This window comes from Podarcis liolepis (assembly GCF_965112155.1).
Source record: "Podarcis liolepis genome assembly, chromosome: 5".
NCBI classification, from domain to species: Eukaryota; Metazoa; Chordata; class Lepidosauria; order Squamata; family Lacertidae; genus Podarcis; species Podarcis liolepis.
In genome coordinates this window covers 22,495,275-22,510,830 of record NC_139556.1, presented here as the reverse complement: position 1 = coordinate 22,510,830, position 15,556 = coordinate 22,495,275, and the positions used below count along the sequence as shown (strand labels likewise).

The 15,556-nt window shown below is 42.8% G+C and overlaps 1 protein-coding gene and 1 long non-coding RNA gene across 23 annotated transcripts in view; one reads left to right on the top strand and one right to left on the bottom strand.

The window, feature by feature from the left end:
- Positions 1-631: 631 nt before the first annotated feature.
- ZMIZ1 (zinc finger MIZ-type containing 1) overlaps positions 632-15,556 on the bottom strand; it is a 375,034-nt gene continuing 360,109 nt past the window's right edge. For 20 of the 22 annotated variants that reach the window (XM_083502435.1, XM_083502427.1, XM_083502426.1 and 17 more), the window contains 3 exons: positions 13,389-13,555; positions 7,944-8,192; positions 632-5,677 (listed from right to left, as the gene is read on the bottom strand). In XM_083502435.1, the coding sequence (XP_083358561.1) occupies positions 5,570-5,677; positions 7,944-8,192; positions 13,389-13,555 (524 nt within the window). In that variant the 3' untranslated portion in view covers positions 632-5,569. The remainder of the gene's footprint in view (positions 5,678-7,943; positions 8,193-13,388; positions 13,556-15,556) is intronic. The other 2 variants (XM_083502431.1, XM_083502432.1) reach the window with 1 other exon arrangement.
- On the top strand, positions 2,609-15,555 carry LOC310706631. Its single transcript, XR_014525962.1, has 5 exons — positions 2,609-2,703; positions 6,928-6,964; positions 7,892-8,131; positions 9,650-9,744; positions 15,309-15,555. It is a non-coding gene; the product is annotated as an uncharacterized lncRNA (long non-coding RNA).

The window sequence follows — 15,556 nt, the reverse complement described above, 5'->3', positions numbered from 1 at the left end:
ATCAGTATGCTTGAGAGAATTAAGAGGTTTGCAAGAACTATGCAAACTCTTGGGGTGGGGGCAGTTAAGGGGGTACTTAGAAAAACAACAATTCCAAAATAGTATAATGAGGACTGAGCGTGTTGAGTGGGCAAAGAATTGACAGTCCTGCTGCCACAGGGAAGAGGATTGTCAGCAACTGGAGGTGGGGGCAAGAGAAGAGGATTGATAGTGGTGGGGTCCATTGGCCAGACCATGCTGAGGACCCCTTGAAATCTGGCATCAACCCTGCTTCCTGTAGTGCAATGAATCTTTCCCATAGCCTCCTTTGGTATTCATCAAGTAAATATACAATTGTGTACATAATAGGCATAGAACATGATCATCATTAGGACCAAGCATTATTATAAATACCAGATAATGAATTCCAAGACCTTGCAATGCTATTTTTAAAAAAAGAAAAGTAGGAGGAAGTTCAGATTTACAAAACATTTGCCCACTAGTCCATCCATCATTTTCCAAATTTATTTAAGAAAAAAAATAACATGAGCAAAAATGAGAGTACTTTCAGTGTTACAAGAAAGTATATAAATGTCTAGCAATAGTCAATCTGATTTTTTTAAATACAAAATAACCACATGAACACCTAATATACAGGTTTCATTTGAATACATATTTATTAGATAAATATTAGGTTGTCACATCATCTAACTACATACAGTTTTTCAAGACTAAAAATCACAATTATTTTTTTCTGACCAGTTTTAAAGTATGAAATGATTGCATTGTACTGTACATACAATGTACAAACAAAGACAATGGCCATTTTTGCATGTTAATTCCGATTGTACTTTTTAAAATTCTCCTCTGATCACAATATCAAAAAATTGTACAAAGTATGAATTTGGTTACAATCTTTTTTATTATTTAATCCCCTTATTTTCTTCATTATTTTTGTAGCACCCTAAAAATACACAGGTGATAAGACTAGTACATTTAAGCTAGTTATTACATGAAGGGAAAAACAAAAAATGCAACAAAATTCTTTTCACAAAGGATCCAGAGTATATTACAAGAAGTGAAACAAATGTGGAGACTTCACAAACGCTAACAAACAGGATTCATTTTCCACATAAGATGGAGCTTCAAGCTTTATTTTTTTCCTGCGAAATAAAAACAATGCACATTCCAAGGAAAATGAATGCATTTCTGTTAACATGTCTCTATTTGCCATTTACATATGTACAGATGTCCCTGGAGTCTCCACTGCAGACATTAGTGTGTTTTCATAATCCTCTAATAATAATTAATAATAATAACAACAATAATAATGTCTTGGCAGTAGAAGTATAAATCTCTGTGGGTTCTTTTCCAGGTGGGTGTCTCTAGGGAAACAATTAAAAAAACAAAACCCCAAAGCAAATGCCCCTGAAACAAGGATTTTTTAAAAATAAAATAAAAAAAAACCTTTGGTGATATAATTTTGCCCTTCAACACAAAAACAACTAATTTACAGGACAATCCTATGTATGTCTACTCAGAAGCATTCATCAGGGTTTTTTCTCAGTTAAGTGTGCATAGGATTGCAGATTTCTTAAACAACACTATACCAACTTGGTGGGCCTTGTTTCTGAGAAGACATGCATGGGGTTGCTATTTATTTAACAGGTTTTCTCCACATTATAACATGATGGCAGTGAGCAGATAAGAAAAAACCATCAACCTTTTTTTTTGTTTTGACTATCCTTAAACAGTCCCAGTAATTTAATAAGATGCTAATGTGGCCACGTGAGAAAGTAAGTTGGGGGCATTCTGGGTTGACTTCACAAAGGCTGCCTCTTTGATAAATATGCCCTTTGATAAACTATTACGCAAGTACATGGCTAGATCTCAGCATTTGCTTCTATCCGTTCACAAACACAGCTCAGGTAGCCCTTGTGCATAGTCAATCTGTCTCTTTCTACTAATCAGTGGACATGAAATCCACAGCTGCCAAAATGTGCATTTAACTGTTACTTGAGAGAAGATTTCATCAAATGATAGAAAGCCTTATTATACCAAATATGTTTGTCTCAGGTGAGTCTCACCTTACGCCTCCTCAACAGGAACCTTTATATAACAATGCATTTTGATTGCCATCAGCAAAAGCTAAACAATTTTGACTTTAAAATGGTTCCGTTTCCAGTTACACAGAAAACCACCCCTCAATTTTCAAGTAACTAGTTTTGATAGATGCATATCTAACAGTGGAGGAGCAATGCTAATAAAATAAAATAAAATTCAGTGCTAGAAGCTGAACAGGCAAACGCACAGTATATGGCTTAACATAGGCCTTCACAACTTATGATCCATCAAACTGAATGCAACCCACCCACCACGTATTGTAGCCTACCAGGTGCTTGACTAACAACATAACAACTCTGCTGGAGCAGGGCCAAGGTGCGTCTAGTCTACTAGTCTATTAGTTTTTCACTAGTGGGTCTCACCTGATCTGAGGTGTGTCACAACAGGAGCACTATCACCATGCAAATATATGGCAAAAGATTAAGAAATGGATCCCCAAATGCATGTTTGAGGTCCTGGGTCTGAAAGGTTGAAGACTACTGATAGTCCATCATTCCGCTTTCACAGTGGCCAATTAGATGCCTATAGGAAACACACAAGCAGGACATGAGGACGGCAACACTCTCCTCACTTGTGAGTTCCAGCAACTGGTATTCAGAGGTATTTTTATTTATCTTTTTTTTTTTCAATAAACAGTGGAACCGGAAGCTTTATTGCACTACTGGTGGGCCACAATACATGGCTACGACAAGTGTGTGGCATTCGGTTTAGAGCTCATAGATTGTGTGTGAGAGGCTTTTTTAAAAATTAAGAATAATGCGTCAAATTATTAGCCTTAGCTGCTCATACAAATGATTTCATTGATTATGTAAATGATGCAGCAAAATGGTGCAGGGGGAAAGCTACTAAAAAGAAAACAAAAGAAAATGGAAGGAAGCTCTAGACTTCAGTGTCACAGTGGTGTCCCATCTCAGTTGTGCCACCATATAATAGTTGTGGCACCAGGTGTCCAATAATAAAGATCCTTTGCTATGTATATACAGGATAAGAAACTATATTCTGTACTGCTTTCCCCTCTTCTACGCACAGGCCAGCAACCTTTTCAGAGGGATGTAAGTGAGAGCCTTAGAAATAGCTTCTTTGCCTACAAAGCAGAAGTCTAGGGTGATACAGGTTAGGACAGTCACGCAACAATTTCTTTGCTGGGCTGCTGAGGACACTGGCCAGATGTAGAATATTTGTTGAAGAAACTGATAGGGCTAATTTATCAGAAGGAAAAATCGATGCTCCCTTAGTCCAAGAACCCTTTACAAAAAGAAAAAAGAAAAAAGACCCGCTCCCCCTGACTATGTATTTTAAAAAGACATGTATATCCAGATCGTGAAAATGTTGAATATAATAATCAAAGACAATACTAAAATATTCACAAAAGGTATTTACAACAGCAATTCTTAAAATAATTGATCTTGCATAATGAACAGCGCTTCTCTTGAAAAAAGGAACAAAATAAAAACCTCAATAATAAGGGTGGGGAGGGGAAAGGTAAATGTAGGAACATCTCTACATAAAATGTTTACAAATTCAACACTCCTAACTGGAAAATAATATAAGAACTAAAACTGCCATTTCCTGTAATATCTACAGCAGGGTGCTGTCGACTAGCATATATATATAACAAGATGCAAATACAGCAGTGGTGGTAGATGCTAAGAACAAATGCTCAAAGAATTTACAAGCATGACTTTGGTGAGGAGAGCAAATTCAGAATGGAATGCACAGGTCATGCCATTCGCAGAGGGCAAGTTGGGTGGAGTTTACACACTGAAACCAACACGCAAGAGTTCCATCTGGCACAAAATCGAAAGCCTACTGCTGAAATCAAAGATGGGACGATTGGATTGGATTCCGAACAGGGGACGAAGCAATCAAGGTGTATTATCCACAAAAAAGCAATATTCTGTACACAGTAGGCAGAAGATGAAATGTTGGCCCGCAAGGGCAAAGTTGGCACACATGCACGTCTTAACACACAGGTACTATACAAAATTTATAAAGAGAGAACGACGGAGAGGACGCAGAAATGGGCCCAGAAGTGACTGGAAGCTCATGCAGGAGGGAAGCAACCACATGAGAAGCACAAATACCACGGAAGCATTGTGGCACGAGAGCCTGCTGTACGGTGGTACCAAAGGAACTTACTGTTCCCGTGCCCATTATCCTTGGAAATATATTTTTTGAAAAGAAGAGGGAAAAGGTCCTGGCAGCTAAATGATACATTAAAACTGAAAAAGAGAAACAAAAAGGCAGAGCCACATAACACAATTTGGAAAATGCAAAGCAAACCATCGGAGGGTGGGGGGGAGAAATAAGGAGACTCTTATTGCAAACGTCTCCTTCAATTCCAAACAATTGTGAACAGTTTTCCCCTCTATCTCTCTCCCCGCCCCCAAATATCTTTAAGTGAGAGCTCTTTTTCTCCACACTTTTGCTACATTTTCCTGTTAGGAACTGAGCAGTGATCTAACTTCGCAGGTTACAAAAATCGAAAGCTCTTGGTGATGGATCAACGGTTTACAGTTTTTCTCTTCTCCTACTTCATATGTGAATATGGTCTGCCCCCTTTTAATAGCTGGCTGCTTTATTGTCACAAAAGGCAGTAATCTGAAACCAAATCCCTTAAGAAGAAGAAAAAAAGAAAGGGAAAGAGAAGGACAGAAGAAAACAAGGTGTCCACGTATCTGTGTCAGAGCAAGGTAACTAACCTTCCTCTAAGAATAGTAAAAAAAAAAGAAAAAAAAAGATTGCTACGATTTAGAAAAGCACGCTTGCCATACCCTGGAGATTCACTGGACTCTTCCACAATGGAGAAACCACTGTCTTAAGAAACAGATGCCTCCCTTGGCTGCATTTTGTATTTTTATCCTACTTGTGACATCTTTATTGGTTTTTTGTGCTTTTTGGTATTTGTTTTATGTTTCTGAGTTTGTTTGGCTAGTCTAAATGTGCTGCCAACTAAGTTTTGTCCTTATTGTGTCCGACAGAAGTGTACTGGGAGAGGGAGGGAAGGAACATAGTGGAACAGACAATACAGCATTAGGGCAGGAGGGAGAGAGAACTTAATGGAAGAACACAAGTTGGAAGGACTTTCTGAAACTGGTCGCTTAGCATAGTTCTGTTGCCTTTCTTCCCTTGCTGAGACTGGTTTCTACTGGGCTGCTTCTCTCTAGGCATATCCCAAAACTCTTTTATCTCTCTGCATAATTAACAAGTGAGGTTTCCACAGCTGCACAATCGATCTGTGAAGTAGAGTGGCAGTCTGTGAGGTCACCACCTTACTGTCCTCTTGCTTTTCCCCACCGCAGTTGATGAAGCTTGACTCAAGCAGTTCTGAGATGAAGTTAAGTAGGGAGTGTGCACCATTTGCTTAAGTTGTGAGTTTGTCCTTGTGAAAAAAGGGATTCCTCACCGTGAAGCTACAGACTTGTCAAACAAGTGTGAGGTGTTGGGGGACAAAACACAGAAGGCTTCAGTTGTTCTCAAAAAGAGAAAGAAGGTCATCATTGCTATTGCTTGGTAAGTCAGGAGGATCCAAGTATGAAAGTAGCTCATCTGGATTCGTGAGTTCTGGAAGCAGCTGGAAAAGAAAGAGGAAATTTTGAAGGCAGCAGCATCATCACAGGGGCGAAGTAGCTGGCAAATGGCATGTTTTTCGCTCCACATTTGCTGGCAGATAAAGCTCTCAAAATGTGTCTGTAAATTTTCTTGATGGGTAGAGAAAAGAGTCCTTTATATATGATAGCCAGCCTAATTACAGGAAGAATTTCCACTCCAGTGCTACATGGCTGTTGGCATTGCGATCCTCCATGTAACTGAAGCGTTATATGGGCTCCTGTGCCAAGAAACACTTTTCTGAGTGGCCCCCTCCCTACCATATAAAAAATTCTCTACACCTACAAAAAAATTGCACGTGGTGCGGGGAATCTAGCTCAAATCTCTCTCCCTAGCATGTTGCTTTGTATGCACAGGGGAGCTTTTCATGTGGCAGAGCATTCAAATATTCCCTCCCACCTGAAAAGGTGCAGTTCAATAATACACAGGGCTTCTGCCCATTTGTTTTAGCTCTAGGACACACTGACATGCCTTGTAAGTTATTTTGTGCCAAGGTAGTACTCAAGCCGAGATGAGGTGGTACAGCAGCCTCACAATATTATGGGCAGTTTTCCACTGTGGTCAACGTATCTTTGTCAGCCACTCTGAGAGCCTTTACAGGTGAAAAGCAGGTTAAAAATACTGCAAATAAATAAATATGGCATACAGATAATGCAGCACATTCTGTAAATGGCATCTATGAGCTATCACTACCTGAAAAGGTTAGCATGTATATAAGATGGTCTGTAGGGGTTTCTTTGAAAGTCACACACAAATATTCTGCATTTTAGTTTCAGCTATGATACTTCCTAGGAGAAAGTGTAAATACCATGTACAGATTAATATGCTATGTTCTCACAAACAATCCTATTGTTGGAAATTCAGAAATGGTTTGTTTACCCTTTGGGTTCTATTTCTGAAAAGGTTAAATTCCACAATCACTCGCCAACTAGTTAATATAGTTAAAAGTGAATCAACGCTGCCTGGTGTGACTATGTCCAGTTTAGCTAATATAATCTGTTTCCTTTGAATCATCTGTACTGTACCTTACAGCATTCCTGAAATACATGAACAGATGTAAGTCAGATACCTGTTGAATGAAAATATTTCTACTCTGGCTTGACAGCGATTCAAAGGCTTGCAATTATAATTCATAGTGTTGTCTTTGGCCAAGGCCACAGAGACTGTAGCTGTATAGTTGTCATAGCCTTCACCAACAATCTCATTTGTTTTCAGGGCACCCAAGTGACCAATATCCTTGGACAAGTAGAACGTAAGTTGATATGAAACTCTGTGGGTTTTTTGGCTGTAATGAAACCTTTGTATGGATGAGAATTCCCCACCCCATTCTGGAGCACTTTCCTACAAAGTCTTTTGCACACATGGCTGCTTTTCTTCTCTTTTCTAAGATGTCCTTCTTTTTGCAAAACCTGTTCCTTTGTTGCCTATAGCTTATTTTGTCCTAAATAGCAATAGAATGTATGGTTTTCTTGTGGACTAAATGGCATCTCCTCCTCCTAGGAGGGAAATGCATGGTTTCTATCGCTAGGTGCCAAACTACAGCACAACCTGGTAACAAGCCTTACCATCTTAAAACACTAGTCAAGAAGGGAGAATCATTCAGATGTTCCCATTCAGAAACAAAACACATTTAAAAATGGAAACTTATACAGGTCTGCTCCCAGACTCAGCCACAGATTTCAACGTTCTATGTCTGTCAGAAGAAAAATCTCTCTACCACTCAGACCTTCAGCTTTTTAACAGCTGGTTGGCCCAATAAATTATAGAACTATTCCATTCTTTTTGAAAATCAAGCCTGATGACATTTAAGTCTAAATAAATAATTATTTATTAAAGTGTTTTAAATAAATAAAGTAAGTAAGTAGCTGATTGCTCAGGGGTGGTATTCAACTTCTAAACCCCATCCCTTTTTAAAATGTATGTTAGTCAGATAAGTGCTATATAAACATCAATAATAACTAAAATGTTTTGTGGCCTATTTCTCACAGAGAAAGCTTTTTTCCCCCAAACCCAGCCCCTGCCTACCCACCCTTGTCAAGGGAAAGACACCACTTGCGTGACATGGAGTCTGAGTTGTCAGCTGTAGTGAAGAAATGCAAGAAACAATGCATAAAATGAGGGCATGTGCTATGAAAGCTGTTCCCTTCTTTTATTTTATTTTTTTATTTTATTCCTGCAGAAACTCAAGGCACATTCTAAAGCAAGCAGATGAGAGAATGACACAAACTTACATCCAGCGAAGGCTCCGGCATGTCAGATGTCCCCTGCCCACCAGCCTGACCTTCTAAGGCTGAGGAGGGGTTAAAGGCCAGGTCATTGTGTGGATGGTTGCTAGGAGCGGCCTGGGGCGGCTGCCGGGACGGCTGGGTAGGAGGACCGCTGTGATGTAATGGCTGCCCTGACTGGCTGCTGGGATGAGGTACGTGCAAACCTTGCTGCATGGAACTATGGGACTGATCAGTGCTGCCGGGGTGAGGGATCTGCGGAGGAGGAAAGAAGCAGGAAAGGAAAAGTGAGGCTACATGGTACAAGGCTCAGAAATGGCAGGGGGAGGAAATAAAATCTTTGTCACTCTAAATTACTTTATCATTAATGCAAAACTCATATTGCAAAATGCTAGGCTTGGACAGGCGTTTGCCGCCAGGGGGGAAATAATGTGCAGGATCATGAGCCCTCAGAATTTAGGAGGTGCCAGTAAAAATAAAAAAATGCATGGGATAAAAGGTAGCTTGGTAGGGGACCAAAATTCTCTTTATCCAGATCCTGCCCTGAAATTGTTAGGATGGTGGAAAAGATGGAAGTATACATTAACTTTCATAACACAGATCTTAATCATCTGGGAGGAGAATGGCTTTCTGCACATTTCTTTTGAGTGGGCAAACAATCAGTTCTGCTGTGGTTTTCATTTAGTCACGTCTTCTGGGCAAAAAGGCATCCCCATCAAGAAGCAGCTCTTGACAGATGTTTCCACAGCAAATTCACCTTAAGCCAACTGAAACTGAAACTGAAACATGGCATTTCATGTAGTTCTCATAAAAATAAAAATACCCTCCAGATAGTGCTACTGGGCCACACACAGAGATTAATGATTATGCGTGTCTGTATCTAGTGAAACATGTGTGTTTGTTTCCTCCTTTTGTCCAGGCCTCCTTTTAATGCCAGAGCATGCCTTGCAAACTGACTTTAGCACCATGGAGAAAAATAAGTGCATGAATAGTTTTAAAGGATGTCCCTACATTCAGCTGACATAAAGATGCAAAAAGATAGCATGAGCACAAAAACACAATGCAAATGAACAGGAAGTGCAAGAATTCTAGAACACAGCAGACGTATTAATAATATAAAAGACACTTCTATAGTATGCAATTAGTTAAATTTGGTTACAATAAAGTTGTTTTAAAACTATCAGAACACTCAAGTAGGCATTCTTATATTTTAAGCAACTGATCACTGCAGTCTATACTGCACCTATTTTGAGTTATCTTGGATGTGCCAGCAGAGGTTAAACTTCTAATTCCTTCTGGGAAGAAGTTATTCAGTTGTCTATCAAAGAGATATCACTGGTGGCATTTACTCATTTAAGGGACCCAACCACTTTCAAAGACTAGGCACTAACATGGACTACTTGCTTCTTCCAACAAATCAATAAATTGAAAAGTGTTGGGAGTATGATGCTAAAACTGAGATCTGCATCCTTAGAGCAGCACCCATGTGCTCTGATATACCATGCTTGGTGATGAAAAAGTGATACTAGGAAACAAACTCAAGTAGCAGGGTGGAAGTAGGTTTATATAATGCTGAAACTCAGTGCTTCACCAAATTATTTATTTTTAACAAAAACATGATCATATGAGAATATTAGCTGCATACAAATACAGGGGGAAGATACATACAAATACATTGGCCACTTTAGCATCAGTTCTTTTCTTCCTTACAGGTGAATGCTGCAAAAGTGAAGACTTCCATGCTCTCAGGTGTGAGAGAAGGCAGCACGTGCTTATGCTTCTCCATATTCCAAGAACCCAGCTCCTGGTGAGCCAATTTTTTGCTCTCTACTTTCCAAAGGGATTTAAAAGAGCACAGAGGCAAATAGCCCCATTGCACATGCAGACATCTCTAAGACAGCAACATTTAATTTGCCAGTTTCGTTTGGGGTATATAGTACCTTACTGGCTGATTTATCATTTCATACCCTGGTAGACAGTTTCCATGCTCCCTTCTGCCATCACCTTCCCTTTTGATTTCTTTATGTGGTTGTGCCCTCCCCTCTATACTTGGAGGGGGGGAGTTCAACAGACCTATAGCTTTTCCTTCATGCCTCCCTCTGCCTCACACACTTGAGGAAGTCAAAAGGGAAGGGTGATAGCAGTGGGACCTCACATCAGTACACAGAGAGGGAAGAATACAAAAAGTATATGCTATCATTTGAGAAGGCACACATGGGCCAATACCCCATATTACAGTACACTCCAAAATGGCCTGCTACTTAGATCCTTTCCTTCCCAGTCAAGGCTGGAAACTGAGGAATCGGGTATCTGCCCTTGCAGAAGCAGGAAGATAAGAGATTTCCTTTACTAATCCACCAGTACAGATGCTGATAAGCTGGGAGGTTTTTTAAATAAATAAATAAATATAAAAAACATTGGGTAAAGAACATTTTTGGACGGGCAGAGTAGTAGCACTTCATATTTTTTTTCCTACTAGACCCCCAAGATATAACAATAAAAGCCAGGTGTAAAAGACGTAGTTGGAATTAAACAGGGTGCCTCTGAGCTCTTTCTGAATCTAAGGTTTTGTTTTCAGGAAATTAACAGAAAGGATGGCTTTCTTCATTTTATTAGCCTGATATACCGTATTTTTCGCTCTATAGGACGCACTTTTCCCCCTTCAAAAATGAAGGGGAAATGTGTGTGCGTCCTATGGAGCGAAGACGCCATAGCCCTGCGACCCTCTCCCGGCTGGAGAGGTGACGCGCGCCTATGGCAGGAGCCTCCATAGGCGCGCGTCACCTCTCCAGCCGGGAGAGCGCGCGCGGGGCGAAAGAAGCCCCCCGCGACCCTCTCCCAGGTGACGCGCGCCTATGGCAGGAGCCTCCATAGCCGAGCGTCACCTCTCCAGCTGGGAGAGCGTGCACGGGGCTAAAGAAGCCATAGCCCCGCAACCCTCTCCCAGCTGGAGAAGTGACGCGTGACTATGGCAGCAGCCTCTCTGCTGCGCCTTTCCGCTGCTCCCTGACCTGCTCTTTGGGGCTGGTGGTGGGATTCCCCCCGCCAGCCCCAAAGAGCAGGTCGAAAGGAACCTGAAGCCTGGAGAGCGAGAGGGGTCAGTGCGCACCGACCCCTCTCGCTCTCCAGGCTTCCAAGGTAGCCGCCTGAACGCACCTTAAACGGCACCTTGTTTTAGAGCGGGAAAACAAGAGGGGGAAAATTCTCCCACTCTCTGTGCAGCGCCTCCTGCCGCTTTGCTGAAGGGGCGCTGGGCAGTGAGCGGAAGAATTTTTTTCCCTTGTTCTCCCCCCTCTAAAACAAGGTGTGTCCTATTGTCCGGTGCGTCCTATGGTGCGAAAAATACGGTAAGTAGAAGAAATGGGCTTGTTCTTGTTGAACGTTTGGGAGTGAGACATTTTTGCTGATCTAGTGCAGATTAGGCCTGGGTGATCTATCGCCCAGGACTGGTATGAGGGCAGATCGCAATGGTGGCTGAAACTGCCACCGCTCCTGAGTCCCTCTCTCTTGGCGTTGGTAGCAGAGGGACTCGGGAGCGGTGGCGGTTTCACCAAAGATATACCGCTGAGTGAAGCTGCCATCACAGTCTGCCCTCATACCAGCACAGAGGGAGAAGCTAGCTGCATCGGTGAGGCGTGATACAGCTTGGCTGAGGAGTGTGTCACTGCCCTTCCTTCAGCCAAGCAGTTTTACGGAGATCCTTACCCACCACTGGCTTGCACAGGGGGTGGGGGCTCAATTAAAGTGCTCCTGCTCGCCAACTGAGGGAGCCCCGTCCTTTTCCTGCTCACAAATGAGCTCCCTCAGCTGGGTAACGGGTTGCTTCGTGTCCCCCAGCAGCCTAACGGAGCCTCCAGCTTGTGCAAGCTGGAGATGGGGGGGGGCTCCCTTAGACTTCTGTGCCAAGGCAGCAGGTCTGCACTTGAGGGTGGGCTAGGTCTTTCCTCCCAGGGGAAGGCAGCCAGGCGGTGCAGAGGCTGCTGGGCCCATCACTTGCTAGCCCTGCTCCACAAGGCGCAGATAGAGTGGCTTGCACCCTGTGCCTTGAGGAGCGGTGCTGATGCTGGGAGGGAGGCAGCCTTGCAAACAGAGCCTGACAGGCGTGCACTTGGCTGCAGCCACCTGGCTGATTCCCTCCATCCCCAGTGCCTGGAGCAAGCTGTACTGGCCTCAGCTCCTGGCCAATGCAGCTTGTTTCTCCCTCCGTTTCAATATTGTGATGTTGAAAAGGTGACATTGCCCAGCCCTGGTGCAGATCACCTACAGACTTACCAGTAGGGCAACTATCTACCCACTAGGACTGGGCGATGTTGAAACAAGGTGCATCGGCCCCGGCTGGTGAGGCGCTGGGAGAAACTGCCTCAGCTCTCACGGTGGGAACTGAGGAGCGTCTTGTGGGCTGGGGAAAATGCAGCTGCCTCCCGCCTGCTGCTCAGCTGGGGGGGGGGGCGGAAAGCCCTGGCTTCCCAGCTGAGGGATCCCAACCTGGAAACTGCACTTCCCTCGACAGGGAAGTTTAAAGGAACCTCACCTCCGCATCAGAGCCCCTGCTCTGCCTGGCTGCCTTCAGGCAGTGCTCCTTTAAACTTCCCTGTTGAGGGGAGCGCAGCCATGGAGCCCTGCACCTCCCTAGCTAAGCAGCCCTCCAGCTCCTGTGCAAGCAGGAACTGGGTTGGAGATCTCTCAGCTGGGAAGCAGGAGCACTTGAATGGAGCCCGCTGGCAGCGGCTTCTACAAGCCACCAGCAGGTTGGGGACTCTGTAAAACTGTGTGGCTGAGCCAAGCAGTTTAAAGAAGTGGAGGGAGGAACAAGCTATATTGGCCCCTCACCCAGGCAGCTTGTTTCAGTCTCTGTTGTTATGAGGGGCAGACCACGGTGACGGTTTCACTCAGTGGTATATCACTGAGGAAACCACTGCCACTTGAGTCTGTCTCCAGCGCCGGCAGCTTGTTTCTCCCTCAGCCGGGCGCTGGAGGCAGAGGGATTCATTGGTGGTTTCACCAGCGATATACAGCTGAGTGAAACCGTCATCGCTGTCTGCGCCTCATACTGGTCCTGGGCAATATATCACACAGGCCTACTACCCACTCCTGTTCTAGGCACCGTAGGGCTCCTTGGTGTGACTCACAATCCCCAATTTAGGAAGGCCTGATATTTATGTAGAAAAGATGCTTATGGGAAAACAGCTTATTTTTATATTACCTTGTAGCAGATGTAGTTAAAGTGCAGGTGATTCTCGAAACAAGGTTTCTTCAGAAATCTGTGATTGGTTAATTTATTACTGACTGATTTATCATTTCATGTTTTAAAATTATGCCATTGTTCTTTATGCTAGTGTAGTAGTTTTGCTTTTAATAGCTGTCAGCTACTTTGAAGACTTGGCTGGGCATAATTTTTAAAAAAGAATTCATTATTTCACAAAGAAGAAACTGAGAAATGATATTACTTACAGGCTCCTGCATGGGGTGACTGAGAGGTTTGTCAAGAGCTGCCATGTTACTGGGCATGTCTGGAGGGTGTGACAACTGAGGAGGCCCATGCATGAAGTCATTCATAGAAGTTCCACCAGGATTCCCGTGTGGAAAATCAAAATTGCTGTGACCTTGGTAACTGTTACCTAGGCAGCAGAAAGAGAGGGAGAGTTACTTTAAAAGAGTACTTCAAATCCACACCTTTACCCAAACGCACAATGTGATCGTTGTACAAAAATAAGAGATAAGAGCTCTTTATATAGGAGTTAACAACATTACTGCCTCTTCATAGTCTAATATGTATTCTGATACACACACACACACAGAGAGAGACATTATATAAGGCAAATATATAATAAATAAACCGTTGACTTGTAATGTGACTGCTTGCCTAACAAATGATTTCTGTGGAATACGTTGTGTTCAAAAAGCGGAACCAGCATGTGTCAGTTAAAAAGAAAAGTTTCAAAGGCTGCTTGCTCAGGCCATCTAATAAAAATGAAAATATAAGGAAAAATGGGATGGAGAAAGAGATGCAGACAAAAACATAAACCCCACATTTAACACACACTGAGGTATATTCAGCAGTGTCTTTATCTCCTCTCCCCCCGTTACTACTCCTGAGCTGGCCAACTGTCCCTCAAACCTATGCTAAAGGTCTGTGTCTTTTTTCTTGAGCGTCTCAGTTAAATCTCTTAACTGCAATGGCAGCCCTTGTGGTTTAAATGCTGTGAACTAGGAACAGAACTAAAACTGCTAAGTTATTTCACATAAGCCACTGAACAGGATCATGTTGAGCTTTGAAATAATAGGGCAGCTTTGCAGCTTGCCCAGAGGGGATACAGTTTTGTCAACTGAAGAGCAGCAGCTTTACAACAGTCAAGCCAAAACAGAGTTTGATGGGACTTGAAGCATCTGCATCATTTGCTTTCCGGCACAAGCTCAATTTGAGGAGAAATTTAATCTCAGAGGAACAGAAGTCATTAGCTGCGTAAGACTATTTCTTGGGGAAGCGGAGGCTTTGATCTGTCATGTAAATACAGCAGAGCCTTGCTAATTCTCACTTTGCTAATCTGCAAACCGGCTAAGGCTGCCATCCTTTGCATGCTGACTCGGGGGTGCACCCCACTGAACGCAGTGGGATTGGCTTCTAAGAAATATACATATGATCAGGTTGCATGTCTTGCAGAGCTTAGCAGCCCCCACCTCCCTACCTTTCACAGCACTGATTTAAGAGCAGGAAGCTCTTGATACATGTCTCTTAGGTACACATCACAATTTTCTACAAGTTGTAACACAGTATGCCGAAATGTGAAGGTTAATAATTAAGTCTAAATCACCCGTGTGAAACTTGTTGATCAAAACCTTGCTCCATGATGCCTCTCCGTGGGGACCAAAGATCAGCAGGTAGAAAGGAAGGATGGCAATTTTGCTTAAACCCTGTCACTAAGCTTTTTTTTTGAAAAAAAGTATTTGTATTGATTTTTACTAAATATGCAAGAAATCATTACTGGAATTGTAAAGGCACACATTTCCTTAAATCATCTAGAACAATCAGACAACAAAAAAGGAAGAAAAATAAATAAAAACATGCTCCCGTTTCATCCCATCTATTTTGCTGCATATACATCAACTGTCACCAACCTGGTGCCCTCCTGGCATTTTGGGCTACAGCACCGATCAGCCCCAACCAGCATGACCAATGGTCAAGAACGATGAGCGCTGTAGTTTGAAACACCTGAAGGGCACCAGGTTAGTATGTATGTGTTTCATAAACCAGCAGATAAGCATCTTCTGCACGCCTGCACCACTGTAGAATCCTTTAAAAATTGCATCTGATGCTTACTTCTTTTGTGACACATGGAAGTTCTCAAATAGCTCTCTCCCGTCTCCCCACAGCAATATCAAGCCATTTTCCTCTTCACTGTGTAATCTCCCTTCCAAACCATAAGCAGAACACCTGTGATCCCTGCCACTCAATTTAAGGACTGCCTGCTGTTCTGCCAATAGGATGCTTCACCAACCTGTTTCAGATCAACTGCCTGGAAGATGAAGATATGCTCACAACTGCTCCTGAGGTGGGCAGTAGATGGTTAGTGGCAGATACTGTTTGATGGATGCAAACACACATACTCAAAAGGTTTAAA